The sequence below is a fragment of the Cladosporium halotolerans genome, assembly GCF_011745625.1.
Source record: "Cladosporium halotolerans strain TM138-S3 chromosome Unknown Sca15, whole genome shotgun sequence".
Classification (NCBI taxonomy): domain Eukaryota; kingdom Fungi; phylum Ascomycota; class Dothideomycetes; order Cladosporiales; family Cladosporiaceae; genus Cladosporium; species Cladosporium halotolerans.
In genome coordinates, this window is record NW_027191466.1 from 412,757 (window position 1) to 429,264 (window position 16,508).

General features: G+C 58.5%; 7 protein-coding genes across 7 annotated transcripts; 4 read left to right on the forward strand and 3 right to left on the reverse strand.

Moving 5' to 3' along the window:
• Positions 1–605: 605 nt before the first annotated feature.
• WHR41_05516 (uncharacterized protein) lies at positions 606–4,359 on the forward strand (the record flags this gene model as incomplete). The annotated part of the gene is made up of 3 exons (XM_069374121.1): positions 606–1,024; positions 1,097–2,531; positions 3,030–4,359. The coding sequence occupies exons 1-3, from the start codon at positions 991–993 to the stop codon at positions 4,357–4,359; spliced, it is 2,799 nt and encodes a 932-aa protein (XP_069229472.1). The 5' UTR covers positions 606–990.
• Positions 4,360–4,962: 603 nt separating this feature from the next.
• On the forward strand, positions 4,963–6,343 carry WHR41_05517 (uncharacterized protein). The gene is made up of 2 exons (XM_069374122.1): positions 4,963–5,538; positions 5,609–6,343. The coding sequence occupies exons 1-2, from the start codon at positions 5,088–5,090 to the stop codon at positions 6,217–6,219; spliced, it is 1,062 nt and encodes a 353-aa protein (XP_069229471.1). The 5' UTR covers positions 4,963–5,087; the 3' UTR covers positions 6,220–6,343.
• Positions 6,344–6,609: 266 nt separating this feature from the next.
• Positions 6,610–9,732, reverse strand: WHR41_05518 (uncharacterized protein; the record flags this gene model as incomplete). The annotated part of the gene is made up of 2 exons (XM_069374123.1): positions 6,958–9,732; positions 6,610–6,895 (listed from the first exon to the last, which is right to left on the reverse strand). Exons 1-2 carry the CDS (start codon positions 9,345–9,347, stop codon positions 6,610–6,612), a joined length of 2,676 nt encoding a protein of 891 aa, XP_069229476.1. The 5' UTR covers positions 9,348–9,732.
• A 136-nt stretch (positions 9,733–9,868) lies between these two features.
• ubc2 (Ubiquitin-conjugating enzyme E2 2) lies at positions 9,869–10,883 on the reverse strand. Its single transcript, XM_069374124.1, has 2 exons — positions 10,580–10,883; positions 9,869–10,517 (listed from the first exon to the last, which is right to left on the reverse strand). The coding sequence occupies exons 1-2, from the start codon at positions 10,684–10,686 to the stop codon at positions 10,169–10,171; spliced, it is 456 nt and encodes a 151-aa protein (XP_069229475.1). The 5' UTR covers positions 10,687–10,883; the 3' UTR covers positions 9,869–10,168.
• Positions 10,884–11,125: 242 nt separating this feature from the next.
• WHR41_05520 (uncharacterized protein) lies at positions 11,126–12,352 on the reverse strand (the record flags this gene model as incomplete). The annotated part of the gene is made up of 1 exon (XM_069374125.1): positions 11,126–12,352. One exon carries the CDS (start codon positions 12,350–12,352, stop codon positions 11,126–11,128), a length of 1,227 nt encoding a protein of 408 aa, XP_069229381.1.
• Positions 12,353–12,836: 484 nt separating this feature from the next.
• On the forward strand, positions 12,837–14,352 carry WHR41_05521 (uncharacterized protein). Its single transcript, XM_069374126.1, has 2 exons — positions 12,837–12,983; positions 13,045–14,352. Exons 1-2 carry the CDS (start codon positions 12,913–12,915, stop codon positions 14,255–14,257), a joined length of 1,284 nt encoding a protein of 427 aa, XP_069229382.1. The 5' UTR covers positions 12,837–12,912; the 3' UTR covers positions 14,258–14,352.
• A 447-nt stretch (positions 14,353–14,799) lies between these two features.
• On the forward strand, positions 14,800–16,466 carry WHR41_05522 (uncharacterized protein). Its single transcript, XM_069374127.1, has 2 exons — positions 14,800–15,473; positions 15,534–16,466. The coding sequence occupies exons 1-2, from the start codon at positions 15,122–15,124 to the stop codon at positions 16,208–16,210; spliced, it is 1,029 nt and encodes a 342-aa protein (XP_069229379.1). The 5' UTR covers positions 14,800–15,121; the 3' UTR covers positions 16,211–16,466.
• The last annotated feature ends 42 nt before the right edge of the window (positions 16,467–16,508 follow it).

The following is a 16,508-nucleotide window of genomic DNA, read 5'->3' on the forward strand; positions in this document are numbered from 1 at the left end:
GACGGGTCGGCGAGCCCGCGTGTAAGACAATGAGCGTGTGGGACGTGTAATTGATTTCGCCAGGTCTTGTAATAGCTTATAGCTCTGTGATATTAGACATCTCCATTCAAGGTCCTTGCTCTTGCTGTATACTGCGCTCTGCAACCGCTTCACGCCTCAAATTCTACCACGACTCGAATGCCAGCCACAACCACCATGCAATAGACCCTGAGCCCGCCCTGCCAGGCTGATGGTGTGGGTGGCTAATGTATGACACGCACGGGAACGGCGCGAAGGGCGCCACTGCAGGACAGGCAGGGATCGCGGGTGTTTGGTGGAGAGGGCGGCGACGGCGCGAGTCCTGCCTCGAACCTTGAGGGCCTGGATGGCTGAGGCCGAATCGCTGCACACCACGTCACGCGTGCATGCGTCGTCGAGCGAAGAGGCAGATGCGCGCACCGGACCTGCCTGCGCCTGACGAGCCCGAGCCTGCGAGCACAGTGCTCCTTTAGCCTACTGCGGTGATTGAACGACTCTGCCGTGTGTGCCTGCAATCCGTCATCGCAGCGTGGCGCATGCGACCGCTCCAACGTCCGCGCCGCCGCTATACAGTCGCCTCAGCCTGCTGCGCCGCCAGCTCGTCTCACGCTCGCTGCACTTTGTTTATCGCGGGGCAAGATTTCGGGTAGCAACTTGCGCAACCTCGCCGCTGCAACCACCCAACAACCCACCCACAGCCTCACCACCGCCTGCACTCGTACCGCACCGCACAGCTCCCTCTCCCGCGACATCTGCTGCCGCCGCTGGCGTTTGTCGTGCGCCGGAGCGCCGTCCCGCCAAAGCGAACAACCCCCGTCCGTCTGCCTGCCGACAACCTCGAATTCACTCGCAACGCCCGTCCGCGCTTTCACATGAACCTACACCGTCGCACCGCGTCCACTCAACCTCACCACCGGATTATGCGCCGCTCTGCACACGCTCGCAGCTCGTGTCCTTGATTCGCCGGTAACCATGCCGAAGGCATACGACGTCAAGCGCAACTACTGTAAGTATCCATTCGCCGGCCTGGCCTGACCTTTTCCCGCAGTCTTTCCTCGTTGACCTTGAATCTTCGCAGATGCCGACCTCGAGCTGCCCACCAACGCCTCCTGCGAGGACGTCAAGAAGCAATACCGCAAGCTAGCCCTGCAGTACCATCCAGACCGCAACGCAGGCAAAGAGGAGGAGTACATCCCCAAGTTTCAGGCCATCCAGGCCGCGCACGAAATCCTAGGCGAGCCCTCCGAGAAGAGCAAGTACGACGCCGACCGCCGCAAGGCCGGCCTTTACCCTACAGGCGGCGTGGGGACGAGCACAGGTGCCGCTACGGGAGCGAGAGGGAACCCGTACCAGGCGACTTCGGCCTATCCTCCGCCGCCTAGGAGGACGCAGCCTGGGACATGGCAGAGGACGAACACTGGCGCGGACCGCTTCTCGAGCTTCCCTCGCGGCGCGCCGACGGCCAAGAAACCCGATCCTACCGCTGAGCGACAGAATGCATTCAGGGCGTGGCAGAATATGAACAATGCTCAGGACCGCCAGCAGCAGCAGAGATATTCACAAGCGGGCGCGCAGCCGCAGCCTAAGACTGCTTCCCCGAGGAGACCTGCTCCGCCGCCGAGAGCTGCTGACCCGAAGTTTCCTTCTGACGAGAAGATCCGTGCTGGATTCTCATATCGCGAGGCGCCGCAGCCTACGGGCAGCGCAGACAATGCAGAGGAGCGGCAGTCGGCGTGGGCTGCGTTCCAGAAATCACATGCAAACGTCAACTCGCCGGGTGTCAAGCGCAGCAACACCAGCAAAACGCCCAAGAAGCAAGGCTTTGACCCTAACGTGCTTGGTCCTGACGAGGGACCTGCGCCCGATAGCCAGTATGCGCATCGTCACAAGTCCGCTGACTTCGGTCGCCCAAGCGCCAATCCACCGCCGCCTCCACCGAGGCAGCCTCAGCCCGACTCGCCGATGTCAACTCCTTCACGTCCGCACGCAGACCCTCTCAGACCTTTCAAGTCTCGCACGAGCGAAGACGATGCGCCATACTCGGAGGGTAACCGTGTAAGGACGCCTTACTCATCTTTCAGCGGTGAGCGTACAGACTTCGGCAGCGACATGAGACGCTCGAACAGTACCCGTGATACTTTTAGGATGAGCCACGGGTCGAACTCGTCAAGAGCGCGCAGTACAAGTCCACTTCGCCGCTCGTCAGCGGTACCAAGTGGCAACGGTCACAACCAAGCCAACGCACAGCCGCAAAAGCCTGCCTTCAGTGTTGGAGGCAGCTCGAGCACGAGCTCAGTCAGCTCAGAACCAGATTCCGCCGATACACCGGATCAATACCAGAGCCCCTTCAGTCAACCACCTAAGTCTGCGGTACCGCCGATCAACCGCCCGAAGATCGTTCCCTCGCCGCCCAGCAGGCGATTCAACGGCTCCACTAACCCAACATCGCCGCCTCCTGCGAACGGCAGCGGTCTAGCTGATGGTGGAATACAGCCAAAGAGCAACCCAAACATGTACGTCCAACCAGATTTCTACTCTAGTGAAACCCCTACCCACTCTTCTCCCGCGCGTGAATGGGTATCGCGCATGTTTGGTCTCGATTCAACTCGCAGGACCAAACAGCGTAGTCCGACGGTACCGCCTTGGGCAGTGCCAGATTCTATCATGGTCACACGAGCCGAAGGAAGCCCGCGGAAGCCGCGTCTGTTTCTCACACCAGATTCTCCGCCTGCTACTTCCGATAAACCAGACGATTCTTCGGTAGTACCAACGCATGATGATCTCATCGCATACAACTGGTTCACCGAGTCGTTAAATCGTCAGCGCGGCTCCATCCCCGGGAGTCTCGACATCGATGTATTCCTGAAGCTTGCATCAACTGCGCGCTCAGGTGGATCGTCGGGCCTGAGCTATCTTGACAAAATCATTACCCGCGCAATCGCCCTATATCCGAGTGTTGGTTACAGGCCGATCGAAACAACGAATGCTGACAGCGACTCTCCCTCAAACAGATTCTCTTACCCAACTTCTCCAGATTTCTTTGGCTCTTCGGCGAACTCCAAGAGCCGCAGCGAAGAGAACATCAACACCAGTTTCTCCGCTAATGGCTGGAGCGGAACGTTCTCTGGCTCGGCGGATTATTTTGCGCCGCCGCAGGGTCCTCAGAGGCGAGGCTCCCCGTCGGCGCGCGGAGCACAGAGGCCTGGTGTACGCACTGCGAACTCGAACTATGGACAGCCCAGCAGCGCTACCCAGTCTCCGACTAACACGTCGATGCCGCCTCCACCGAGACCTTACACTGCTCAAACGGACGACACCGCCTCTGCACCGCAGACCGCAGGTAGTGACGCTAAGTTTAGCAAGGAGCAATGGGAGCAGACTTTCAAAGACGCTTCATGGACGTACCCTCCGCCTCCATCTATGCCGCCACCCAGCAGTCCTGCTAAGGGCAGTACCAAGGGAAGGCAGCCCAGCAGGAAGAACAGCAGAGCTCAGTCGAAGCCTACGTCGTCTGGAAGCGGGAGTGGAACAGCGGCGAACCCGCATGTCATCGATGAGAAAGATGACGAGACCATTCATCCTCCGAGGACTGGCCACTCGGCTTCTGCAGAGCCAGCACAAGAGGCGGATGCCATGGACATTGACAACACACCTCCGGCTACAGAGCAGCAGCCCCGCGCGGAGCATCAAAAGGAGCCACGTCTTGTCTCAGTACCGCCGTCAGCCTGGCGCCAGTCTCAAGGCCCGCACGCATCAACCATCCACCACCGCGCCACCTCCAGCGGCTCCAGCAACGGCGGCCCACTCAAGACAAACCTGAACGACCTCGCCAACGTCGCCCCCTTCACGCAAACCACCGACGGCGCCGGCCTCTCCGACCTCAAATCTATGTCCGCAACCCTCCCCTTCCCCTCGCAAGCAGCCAACACCCTGCCCACCAACCCACACAAACCGCAAACCCTCTCCCTCCCCGTCGTCCCCATCCCGCCCAAGTCCCCACCCCGCCTCAGCAAGCACACCTGGCACCAGTACGCGCAGAACTTCGGCGTCTACCTGCTCGCCTTCAACTCCTTCAACAGCGCCATGCTGCAGCATTTCCAGGCGCGCGACCAGCAGGCCGCGCTGCGCATGCAGGCCGGCATGGCCTGGCTCGAGGCCGCGGGCGACGCGACGGTCGGCGGGGGGTTCGGGACGTTCGCGCGCGAGGTCAAGGAGGACGAGAGGGTGCGCGAGACGTGGAACATGGGCTGCGAGAGGCATGCGGATGCCGTCAAGGAGTTCGATGAGGTTAGGGAGAGGGTTAGGAGGTTGGCGGTCGCGGGCGCGATTGGGGAGCAGTGAGCGGTGGGGTGAGTGTTTCTTTTCTCTCCCTTTGAAGGAGGGTGTTGCGAAGGAGGTTTTTTTGCGAGGGAGAGATTTTGTGAGAGACGGAGGATTGTTCTTTTTGATTTTCACGAGCGAGCGGTTTGAGGCGGTGTGCTTTTTTAGACGATACCCTCGGTTTTGGGTCGGGCATGAGCGAGCGAGGACGGATGGTGCATAGCGACGCATGAAGAAGCGCGGCATACTCATCGGTTTTGGTTTTGATGGGGATCAAGGAAGGGCAGAGAGGAGCTTCTGAGAGCGTGCCGCGGGCATAATACCTTTTACTCTTGCCCTGCTGTCGCGAGCCTGCTCCTGTCTACGATTGTTGCATAGTCAAGGGTAGCATAAGCATCAAAGTTTACTGGAATCATTCTTTTTATCGTGCCTGGTACATTAGTCTGTGGAATATAGCAACCGATCAAACCTACCTAGGTACCTATGTTGAATATGTTCTTCCGGGTAAATGTTTAACGCGGCCGATGCCGTCGGCGTCCAATGGCCCGGGGTCTCCTACATCGGCACGATGATGCATGACCGACTTCCACCCTGAGCGCTGCCCCGCGCCAGCCCACTCCGACCCGCAATGCGCGATGGTGGGACCGCGTGTTTACTGCAACTGCCGAATGCTTCTCTGCCGTTGATGCTCCGCCTTTAACTGCTTCGCTGTTCCTCTCTCTTTCTTCTTGTCACTTGTTCTAGCTTGAATGTTCAGCTTGAGACTCGCTTGCAGAAGCTCTGTCGCAGTTTCGTCTAGAGCGTTCAGAACAGCATCCTCTACACCGACCTCTACCGGATTCACAAAAAAAACCGCCATCAGGCCGAGCATCCCGCAACCCAGCACCACTTTCAGCGCCCCCATTTGCCGCTCCCTCAGCACCAACATGGCCCCTCTCACTGCCTGGTCCCGCCTGGTTCGCTACGAGTCCGCGAAGGATGGCAGCATCCGCTACGGCGACCCCATCGTCAACGAAGACAGGCCAGACATCGACGCTCTGGCGCAGAAGGGCGGGCTGAAAGTCAAGGTCCTCGAGGGCCCGACGCCTATCACTGCTAAGCCGACGGGCGAGGAGGACGAGGTCAAGCGCTTGCTTGGGCCGCTGACGCCGAAGGATGTTCCGATCATTCGGTGCGTGGGGTTGAACTACAAGACGCACAGTGAGTTGCCCCCGCCTTGACATCGGGGAGTATCCGAAAGACACCAGATACTGAGCAGTCTCAACCGCAGTCCTCGAAACCGGCTTCGACCTCCCCGCGAACCCAACCCTCTTCATCAAGCCCTCGCCTGCGGTCGGCGACACGCGCTCGCCCGTCCCGATCCCCAAGCTCGGCCAGCCCCAGTGCGACTACGAAGGCGAGCTGACCATCGTCATCGGCAAGGACGCCAAGAACGTCTCCGAAGCCGACGCGCTCTCCTACGTCGCGGGCTACGTGTCCGGCAACGACGTGTCCTGCCGCGACTGGCAGATGGAGAAGGACAAGGCGGGCATGATGCCGCAGTGGAGCTTCAGCAAGAGCTTCGACGGGTACGCGCCGCTGGGCCCCTGCGTGGCGAGCGCGAGCCTGCTGGGCGACGCGAGCGGGCTGAAGCTCAGGACGTTCGTCAACGGCGAGAAGAGGCAGGAGAGCGACACGGCGGATCTGGTGTTTGGCGTCAAGAAGCTGGTGAGCTTTCTGAGCACGGGGCAGACGCTGCAGGCGGGGAGTTTGATCATGACGGGCACGCCGGGCGGTGTTGGGTTTGGAATGAAGCCACCGGTTTGGCTGAAGGATGGGGACGAGGTTGTGGTGGATATTGAGGGGATTGGGAAGGTGGTTAATGTTATGAAGTTTGAGTAGATTTAGCGGAGAGATATAAACTGGTTTGACGAGGCATTTTTGGAAGCATGCGAGTAGATCGAACAGACATCGAGTGTGCTTCGCGATGATGATGTAAGGATCGTTCATGCAACCCATCTCTACATGCGTCTTTGCTTCTATCTCCTGTACTCAACCTCAGCCACATTATTCGCGAGAAAAAAGGAGCGAAATATGTACGCCGGCGGAACATGAAGGGTCGTCCGCAGCTCCCTCGCAGCATCAAGAAGACAGCGAGAGCCACCAACACCTTGAACAACAACAGAAAAACCAAAGGGTATCCAAAGGCAGAGCCCCCCAACCCGACCGCCCACGTCGTGACGACGAACAAGAACAATTCACTTCACTTCACGTCATTTCCACAGACCCTCCTTAACCCCTCTGGTTGAAAAACCAACTCGTGCGCTTCGAGCCCTCGGGCGCCGCGCCCTCCTGGCTCTGCACACGGCTGGCCTGCAGACCGGCGAAGGTAGGCGTGCCGGCGCCCTCGCCGGGCGTGCTGGCGTTGGGACCGCCGCCGCCGCGGAGGGGCTTCGCGATGCGGCCGAAGGGGTTGTTAGCGAAGTTGGGCTGGGCGGGAGCGGCGCCCAGGCCGCGGGTGGAGCCTTGCTTTGCAGCCTCGAGGCGCTCTTTGACGGCGAGGAGTTGGGATTCGAATCTGGAATGATTGTTAGCGAGGTGTTCTGAGTTTTGGGAAAGTCGGGGAGTGTAGGAACGTACTTGTGGTTGGCGACCATGAGCTTCTCCTGACTCTCGGCCACCAGTCCCTCGAGGCCACGGATGCGCTCGCCACGGGCGACGAGCTTGCGCTCTGCGATGGCGACTTCTTTCTTCAGCTGCGCGTTCTGTTCGACCAGCTGGCGCTGCACGAGCGTGAGCTGCTCTAGGTTGCGCTCGAGGAAAGCGAGCTTCTTCTGCTGCTGCTTGCTGTTGGAGCTGCGCAAGATGGAGTTGTACTGCTCGCGGGTCGAGTCGAGGGAGATCTCGAGCTCGACGACACGCTCGCAGCGGTTCTGCAAGTCGCGCATGAGCGACTTCTTGATTGTGTCGAAGTCGGCGAGCTGCTTGTTCATGGAGGCACCGTTGCCGCCTGCAATGGCCTGCTTGCGCAAAGCCTCGAGCTCGGAGCGCATGCGAGCGTTGTCCTCCTGTTGGCGAGAAAGCGCCTGCTGCATGTCGCCTGGCTCACCGTTCTCGAATTGTTCGCCATTGCCGTTGGCACCGCCGAATTCAGCTTGGCGTACCAGACCTTGCGTCTCAAGAAGTCGCTCGCGAAGACGCTGAAGCTCGTCTGTCGGGACAGCATCGCCAGCTTCAGCGATCTCGAGCAAGCTGTCAAGTTGCTGCAGGGTGGCACGGACGTGCATTTCACTGCTAGACGACAGGTCGTCACCAAGATCAAAGCCAGCCATCATCTGCGCCATGCGCTCCTTCTTGAGCCTCTCCTTCTCATCAAGCATCGCGCTGCTCTCTTTAGCAGACATCCTAGCGTCAAGCAGCTGGTGCTTCACATCATCAAGCTCAGCAGTGAGCTCGCCATTCGCCTCCTTGAGCGAGTCCATCGTAATGGCCGCCTCCTTGGTCTCAAACTCGATCTTCTCGACTTGCATGCGCAGCTGCTCGCTCTCAGAGCGCAGGCGCTCGCTGTCGCGGTTCGTGGTCGCGTGGGTCTCTCGTAAGTCCTTCAGTTCGTTGCGCGCCGCCTGCAGGGCCTCCTCGGCCTTCGCCAGCGAGCTCTCCTTCTCCGCAAGCTGGTCCTGCAGCTCGTTCTCGCGCTTGAGGAATTCCTCCTTCTCGTCCTTGTCCATCGGGATGGACGGTGTGCCCGCGCGGTCCATGTCCATGCGGCTGTCGGGCCGCGGCGTGCTGGGTGTCTCCTGGCCGGAGCGTAGTCTGCTAGGTGTTGCGGGTCTGGGGGTCGCTTGGGTAGGCGCCCTTGAGATATCTTTGAGGGCAGGTGTCCATTGCTCTTGGGGTACCTGGTCACCCTTTCGCCAGTTGCCGATTTCGTTCTCGAGAGAAGAGATGTAGCCCTCGTATGTGGAAAGCTGGCCTTGAGACTTCTTGAGCAGCGCTTTGAGCTGGGCAGGAGAGAGCTCCTCGTTGACCTTGGCCTTCTGTTTGATCGTCTTGGCTCTCTCACCGAAGCGGAGCGTGCTGACCGTCTCGTCGTAGTTGTATCCTGAAGGCGAGCAGTTGATAATGAGTGTTGTCCGTGAGTTGCCGCCGAGGGATTCTTGCAGGATACGTGTAAGCTTGCTGTCTCTGTAAGGAATGTGAGAGCTCTTGCCGTCCGAAAGAGCGTTGATGACCATTCCGAGCGATGTGAGCGACTTGTTGATCTTCTTCGCTTCCTCCAAGGTTTGACCACTTGCACCAGTCTTGCCGACCTTTTCGGAACCAGCCAGATCGACCAGGAAGAGTCGTCCAGACTTCGCAGAACCAGATTCGACATTCTTCTGCGCGACCTCAATTACAAAGATCGAGTGTGATCGAGACGACTCCTGGTTCATGTTCGTAGCGGCGACCATCCTTGCCGCACCACCACGCTCCAGGACCTGGTAAACCTCCTCCACGGATCCAACATAGAACTCATGCAGACCCTTGACGTAGACACCCCTCGCCTTGTCCTCGTGCACGGGCAAGTTGTCGTTCTGCGGCACCAGCAAGTCGCGGATCTTCTCCATGTAAATCTCCATATAGCTGACCTTGACCGTGAACTCGATGCTGCCGTCACTGCTCATGATGGAGTGGAAGATCTGCTCAACGATCCTGGGGATAATACCCTTGGAGCCGTCGTCGGCAATGTCCGCGCCCATCATGGTGTACGTCTTTCCGGAGCCCGTCTGGCCGTAGGCGAAGACGGTTCCGTTGTAGCCTGCCAGCACGTCGTCGACGGTGCCACGGATCGAGTAGTCGAAGACATCGTGCTGCGCGGTGTTGGTGGGAAAGACGCGGTCGAAAGTGAAGGAGGAGGACGAGTCCTTGCTTGCGACCTTGAGGCTCTCCTGCGACTCGAAGCTGACAACTTGCTCGCTGTTGGCATCGCGCTCGATGCGGTTCTGCGGCCTGAAGCGGGCGACGACTTTGATGGTGTTCGGCGTCGACATCGTGGCGGTGGGAGAGGTGGGAGGGGAAGGCGACGGCGGGCGCTCGGGGCGGCCCTAGTAGGAAGTGGTTTTCGTATGCGGTCGTAGGAGTTGCCGGGATGCTTTGTGATGTGAGGGGAGTGTGATGCTTCGAGGTCGGACCGGGCGTGCGCAAATGCAGGTCCCGTGGGGGATTCGGTCAGGCGAAGAAGCCCCTGGGACAGCGGCCTGCCGCAGTTCTGCCAGCCGATGGGTATGCTGGGAATGCGATGGTGTTGGCGACAAAATCGTATGCAACCAAACGGAGATGTCACAGGTAGATCGGGCGGCCGTGGAACGAGGGGTTGCACACAGTCGCGACGTTGTGCGTGCGGTGACCCGGTGCGAATGCTTAAGCTGGTGGAGTGGAGTGTTTATCAACAGCCGGCCCTGAAAACGGATCTGATCCGCGTCAGTGCATGAGCCTGCCTACCCCTCCATCAGCGTGAAGAACGCAAGGCTGCAGCACGACGTTGAAGAATGATACATGTGGTCCTCCGACACGTGGGTAAAATTTGATTTTTCATATCTTTCGTTGCAAACTATGAAAAAGGGCGTGATATCTCGTATGCACAGAGCGTCATGAGCAACGCCGCAGAAAACGCCTCGCTGGGTGCCACCAAAAGCCATCGTCAAAACGCCCGGCAATCCTGAACGGTAGGGCTTTGCCCAAAACACCAATGTCATGCATCTTGTCCTCCGTCGTGTAGCTCCCACCCATAAGGTGGAGGCACTTCGTTCGCGGTACCTTGGGAGTGAGCCGCCTTTTGAGCGCCTTTCTCAACACGTATAGCCAAAGTCGTTCAGTCGTCCCAGCTTTTCTCGACAGTCTCCCTCACCCGCTTCGTGTACTCTTTGCGATTGTCCTTGTACAGATTGCTAGCCTCCACGTTCGCTGGACTGCTGGTGTTGGGGTCGTTGAGCAAGCTCTGCACACTGGTCAAGATCGCCGCCACGTCGTAGGTCGGGCTCCAGCGGTTCTGCAAGATGTCGAGACACAGCTCGCCCGTGGCGTAAACGTTGGGGTGGAACATTTGCGAGATGAACTTGACGCCCGGCGGCTTGTTGGGATACTGCTCTTCGAAATGCATGACGAGGCGGAAGGTGCCGTCTTCGAAGGGCGTGTCGGAGGGGCCTATGATCACAGCGTTCCTGGTGGCAGGAGTCAGCGGGTGTTGCGGGGTGGTTGTGAGAGCCTTGTGCTGCGGGCGTACCAGGTCATCACATTGTCTGCTATGGGAGATGCGGAGACACCGGCCGGGGGATCAGTCTGCATGCGCTTGAAGTCGCGCATCAATCTTCTCCTTGCTGCGGTCGACATTTTGGCGGTTGATTGCGGGGTCTGAGATGCCGGCTGTTGTGGCTGGTGGTGTCGTTGAGCACGTTTGCTCGCGGCGGCAGGTTGTTTTGACGATAGTCAGAGCTCGAGGTAGAGAGAGTGTCCTGGTGCGATGTTGCGAAGCGATTTGTAGGGTAATGGGTCGTGGTCGTGTGAGCGGGATGTTTCGTAGGTCACTGCTCATAAAGGTGGATGTCGGGAAGCGGGAGGCAACGACTTGGATGGCGACATCGTCACGTGATCCCGTTGGTCACCACATTCACGCCTTTATTGACCCGGCGTTCTAGCAGAAGGACAAGTTCATATCCGAAAGGCAAGAAAAGAGAGAGTCACTAGAGTTCTCACACAAACCCCTTTCTCGTGCACACCATATATAAGTCAAGATTTATGCATTACTAAAAGCTAAGGTATACTGACAGTTCTAAACACCAACACTGCCAAACGCCGATAAGAATGCGCTTAGTCCCAAGCCAGACAACACGGGTATCGTCAAGTTGTCGTCCAGCTCCCACACATCCATGAGCTCACTAACGCTCACGATGAAGCCCGAAGCCAGTGCCATCACAGCCACAGCCAACGGGCCGGTGATCGTCGACTGTTCCTCAGTCCATCCCAGCGCCTCCCTAGCTATACCGGGAAGCGCAAGACTTCCATCAAATGCAAAACTGTTGATCCCCTGGTCGTATTTCCCGTCCGTCCTAGGCGCCGTGAAACCCCAGAAGAACACCGCTGCAAAAACACCACAAATGAAACATGCGATAGTCCCCGCCAGACTCTTTCCCTTGCGGATTCTAGGCGTGTACCGGCCCCACAGGCGTCCGAACGTGCTCGCTGCCGTGTCGCACCAGCTCAACAGCAGCACGCTCATGACAGCCACGTCTTTGCGGCAGAAGCGCATTGTAAACCACAATCCTGCGAGGTACATGATGACGCCATTGTATCTGTCGTGCGCCTCGCTCTCACGCATGAAGGCTCCGAGATAGCGGATGTAGACGCGATTAAAGTCCGGCCAACGGAAGCGAAGCACGTCGATTGTCGCGATCGGAATCAGAGCGGATAGCAGGACTGGGTGCACCGCGGAGATCTGCGCCCCGACGTGGTATAGCCAGAGCGTGACGAAGCCGATGCTGACGTGCAGCGCTTTGCGCGGAATCTCGTGCTTGTGGACGAAGGCACGCCATTCGCGGTGCACGGGGATGAGACCTAGAGGAGACGGCGAGCGGGAGAGGTTGCGCCAGTAGGAGCTGCCGAAGCCTGAGCCTCTGTACGCGTCGGAGGGGGAGAGGAAGCCGTTGGCGTCGGCGGCGCCTTTGGGCGGTTTTGTTATGGGCTCGGGTTTCTGTTTGCGCGTGGTCTTGGAGGAGCCAGTTTTGGCGCCTGGTGCGAGGGCGGTGCCGTTTGTTTGTCGGGTTGGACGGCGCTCGATCTGAGGGCTCCTGCTTCTTGTGCGCGCGCGTGAGAGCTCTGGGTCGTCCGACGAGTTGTCCCCATCCTCGTGCTCTTCTATGGGCTCTACCGAAGTTACATGCGATGTTTTAGAGCGCGTCTCGGGCCCAAAATATCCATCTTTTGCGTTGTGCTCGGAGGGCGTCGGCGACGGCGAGATCACGCGAGGTGTTGCCGGAACCTGCGACTGCGAGGCAGCCATTTGTGTATGGGTGGAAGTATGCGGCAGCGGGTCGTCTTAGCGGAACGAGGTCCCTTAAGTAGAAGGACGGAGTTGAGAGTGAAGTCTTCACGGGCAGCGAAAAGAAAACTATCAGCCTTCGGCCGTAGCGCGTTGGCAAAGGAAATTGGTTATCGCGTTAGGTGGTGTACTGTGACATCGATGACATAGCCGCTGCAGGATTCCGTCAGGTCACGACCTGAATTGCGGTCGCATTCGTGCCCAAAGCCCGTTGCATACCCTGATCTGCCAACAATCCGTCAATCTCTTTCATTTGCACGTCTCGTATACGGACCCCGGGAGCAGCTCCTGCCCGCGTGCCGCGAGGTGCCTACTCGCTAGAGTTATGAAAATGTGGCTGAAGGCATTCGCCGAAGTCAGAGCGTCGCGCGCAAGCGGCTCGGTGCGGAGATTGCAAGCGCCGAGCGTGACTCTTTTGACATGTGATGACTGGGATGGCCGGCGTCGAGTGGCGGGCTGGTGACAAAATTCGCGAGCGTCCATTGATCCATTGTGAGACCTCGGTATAGACGAAATACAAGATGCCGTTCGACATTGAAAAGTGCGCAAGGCCTAATATTCTGGCTCTCGAGCCGTACAGGTGTGCCAGAGAGTAGGTTGCCAATCTTTTCCTAGCCCTCGATCTTCAATGCACGGTCTCTGATTGCTGGCAGTGACTACAAGGACGACGGAACCAACGTTCTCCTCGATGCCAACGAGAACGCTTACGGCCCTGGATTGGCATTGAAGTACGACGGCAAGCTTGCCAATGGCGCTGCTTCTGAAATTGAGATCGATCTTTTGGGCCTCAACCGATACCCCGACCCGCACCAGCACGAGCTCAAACAGCACTTGATCAACTTGCGTAACACAAAAGTCCACACTCAGAAGGACCTCTCAGTTGACAACCTGTTCGTCGGCGTTGGTAGCGATGAAGCAATCGATGCATTACTTCGTGCGTTCTGCACACCGGGCAAAGACAAGATCTTGACCTGTCCGCCGACCTACGGCATGTACTCTGTTTCCGCACACGTCAACGATGTCGAAGTTGTTAAGGTTCCTCTGGACGTCGACAATGGCTTCAACGCACAACCAGACAAGATCAATGCCAAATTGGCTGAAGACCCTACCATCAAGATGGTCTACCTGTGTTCACCCGGCAACCCGACCGCGAACCTGGTACGCAAAGAAGACGTGAGGAAGGTTCTCGAGCACCCGACGTGGAACGGTGTTGTCATCGTCGACGAGGCGTACATCGACTTCTCACCCGACGGCTCGTCACTTGCAGAGTGGGTTGCCGAGTGGCCGAACCTGGTGGTCATGCAGACGCTGTCCAAGGCCTTTGGACTTGCTGGCATTCGATTGGGCGCTGCTTTCGCCAGCCCCCAGATCGCGAGGCTGCTCAACAGCCTCAAGGCACCCTACAACATCTCGAACCCGACGTCACAGCTTGCCATTCAGGCGCTGCTGCCCCAGAACTTGAAGGTCATGCACGCGAACCGCGCCGCAATCTTGGAACAGCGCGAGCGCATGCTCGTGGAGATGCCCAAGATCCCCGGCGTCGGACGCTTTCTCGGCGGCCGCGAGTCGAACTTCCTGCTGGTGGAGATGCTCGACGGACCCCAGGGCAAGCCGAGCAACGAGGTGGCGCTGCAGGTGTACGAGCGATTGGCGGAGTCAAGGGGTGTGGTCACACGATTCAGAGGCAAGGAGCTGGGCTGCTTGGGATGTCTGCGAGTCACGGTCGGCACGGAGAAGGAGGTGTCAAGGTTCCTGGAGGAGCTCAAGGGTGTGCTTGCTGAGATTCACAGCGGCAAGGCTGCCAATGGTATGCCCAAGGGAGAGGAGGAGAGGAAGGAGCAGGATGCCAGCGAGATCGTTGCATAGAATCAATACAGAGTTGTTGTTATAGACGCTAATAATGCCGTAGAAGCTGAAATCTCGATCAAACTAGGTATGCACGCCTTGGATTCTGTTACCAATCTCATCGAACGTGTACCAGCGCGCGTGATACTGCCGGGAACGGCGGTCGACAGGTCGACAGTACTTAGTTTGGGTCCGCCCCGACATACCTAGGCGAAGTGGGTAGTGCTGACCAGGGCTCCTCAGGCAGCCTATCGTTCACTGGTTCTGGCGCGGGAAGCGTAAAAAGCGGGAAGGCCCAGCCTTCGTCGCCGTGCTCGCCTTCTCGCCTTCTCGCCTCAGGCCGAAACTGGCAAGGCCGACAGCTGGGCGCGAGGGCGGGTTGCGCAAAGCTACGCCATGGCGCCGATCGCCGGCGTGGGGAAGGCCGGCTAGCGTGGCCGGGCGCGCAACGGCAAGGAAACGGTTGGTTGGCAGGCGCGCCCGTGTTCGTCGTCCCGCAGATCGGGAAGGGACGAGACGACCCTCCTGCACGCGCGCCCTGCCCTTCCTCCATCCATCTGCCCTGCTGCTCTTCTTCCTCTGCCCATCTCTCTGCCCACCGCACACTCGTCTTCTCACCGCACACATCGATCCCGCTCACATCACTCACGCGATCCTCATTCTTTCACTTGCACACTACTACGTCACCCGCATCCACTCCTCGCCCTCCTCGCCCTCCCGGCCGCGCAGCACACGAGCACGCGCATTGACATCGCCTGTCGCGTGCAAACGCTTCAGCTCGTCTCACCAACAAACACCGACACCCAAGCCGCCAAAATAGGCGGGTCGCAGGCTCTCCAGGGCCTCATCCTTTGCCTTCAGCAGGAGCAGGCTAAGAAACAATTGATGTTGTTAGATCACCTAACTGACGCAGCTCACTACACGATGGCTACCTCCAACAACTTCATGCCATCGCCGACCGAAATGATGGATACAAACGCGCCGAACCAGTACTTCGCAAGCAGCCACTACAATGATCCAGCCAAAGGCAACGCGCAAACGCCCATTGGCTTTGGCAACCCATTCGCGCCTACCCCCATTGCATCCATCCCTACCACTCCAGGTTCAGTCGCAGGTCGCAAACGTTCGCGCGGCGACACTCTCGGCGATGAGGACGACCTAGAACTTGACGGATCCCTCCCTACGCCAGCTTCAGACTCAGGAAACCAGCCTCGCGGCGAGCCCATCATGGGTCCCGGTATGACACTCATATACCCCGGCGATCCCTCCTACCCAATGTCCGCTGAGTCTCAATCAGGCACTTGGGTTGAAGAGCAGCAGCCTCGCATGCCACCTCAGGTCGCAGAACTGAGACGTCCGTCCATCCCCAGCAGAAAGTCACAGCGCATGGACCACTCATCGTCCGGCGCTGACGAGCTCGCTCAGCTTGTCTTGCCTCCGAATATGCGCGAAGCCACCGCAGAGCCCTTGATCGATGAGGCGACGCGAAAGCTTGGCATCAGCTGGACACGCATGGATTCGAACGAGCATCGTCAGATCAGCCAGGCTGCGTACGCGAAGTTCATTGTCAACCACTACCCTGCCTTGAGAGAGGTCAAGGTGTGGTTTGAGAATGCCGCGCTGCCCGGCTACCTCGTTCAATGCCTCAACGTCTACTCCGGCGAGACTGAGTTCTACCTCTTCTCCAGCGACCTCACAGAGGCCCGGCTTGTCACGCGCGACGCGTCTCAGCTCATCCCAAGGTTGAACATGCTGCCCGCTCTTCACCTCGCTGCGCCGGGTGGGCAGATCACAGCCAACATGAGCCCCGTCACTATTGCGCAGAACGAAGTCAGCAACTACGTGAAGAAGGAGGTCGAGAACAACGGTATCTTGCGGGGTCGTGAGCGCGACTACGTGTTTCCGAGCGCGTACAACCCTGCACCTGTCGAGCCGCAGGGTATCTGTGCTGCCCACTCAATGGAGGTTGACTAAAAATGAGGCCCTCTGTGCCGGGATGATCTGAATTTCATTATCAAACGATTTAACTGAGCTCTAACTGAGCTCTAAGAGGGTGCATTTGCTCTTTAGCTAGGCGGCTGAGGTTGAAGCATGGCTATAGAGAGAGGGTTCGGGGTTAGGTTGCTTTATTCGGTGGGAACGTCGGCGCGCGTCCTTTTGCTACGATCAATGATTGGCCTGTATTATAAAAGCTCAAGACCTATGAAAATTTACAACATTTCTCCGTGTGCCTCGATAGGATCTGTGCATGTGCGATCGTAAAGTAGTTTCT

What these genes read in the sequence shown, in the direction of transcription:
- WHR41_05521 (XM_069374126.1), top strand. Translation starts at nt 12,913, where the DNA reads ATGCCGTTCGACATTGAAAAGTGCGCAAGGCCTAATATTCTGGCTCTC. An exon ending in CCGTACAGGTGTGCCAGAGA is followed by an intron (nt 12,984 to 13,044) that starts GTAGGTTGCCAA and finishes GATTGCTGGCAG; the next exon opens with TGACTACAAGGACGACGGAA.
- WHR41_05517 (XM_069374122.1), top strand. Translation starts at nt 5,088, where the DNA reads ATGTTCAGCTTGAGACTCGCTTGCAGAAGCTCTGTCGCAGTTTCGTCT. An exon ending in GTTGAACTACAAGACGCACA is followed by an intron (nt 5,539 to 5,608) that starts GTGAGTTGCCCC and finishes TCTCAACCGCAG; the next exon opens with TCCTCGAAACCGGCTTCGAC.
- ubc2 (XM_069374124.1), bottom strand. Translation starts at nt 10,686, where the DNA reads ATGTCGACCGCAGCAAGGAGAAGATTGATGCGCGACTTCAAGCGCATG. An exon ending in GCAGACAATGTGATGACCTG is followed by an intron (nt 10,518 to 10,579) that starts GTACGCCCGCAG and finishes TCCTGCCACCAG; the next exon opens with GAACGCTGTGATCATAGGCC.
- WHR41_05522 (XM_069374127.1), top strand. Translation starts at nt 15,122, where the DNA reads ATGTTGTTAGATCACCTAACTGACGCAGCTCACTACACGATGGCTACC. An exon ending in CGAGCCCATCATGGGTCCCG is followed by an intron (nt 15,474 to 15,533) that starts GTATGACACTCA and finishes AGTCTCAATCAG; the next exon opens with GCACTTGGGTTGAAGAGCAG.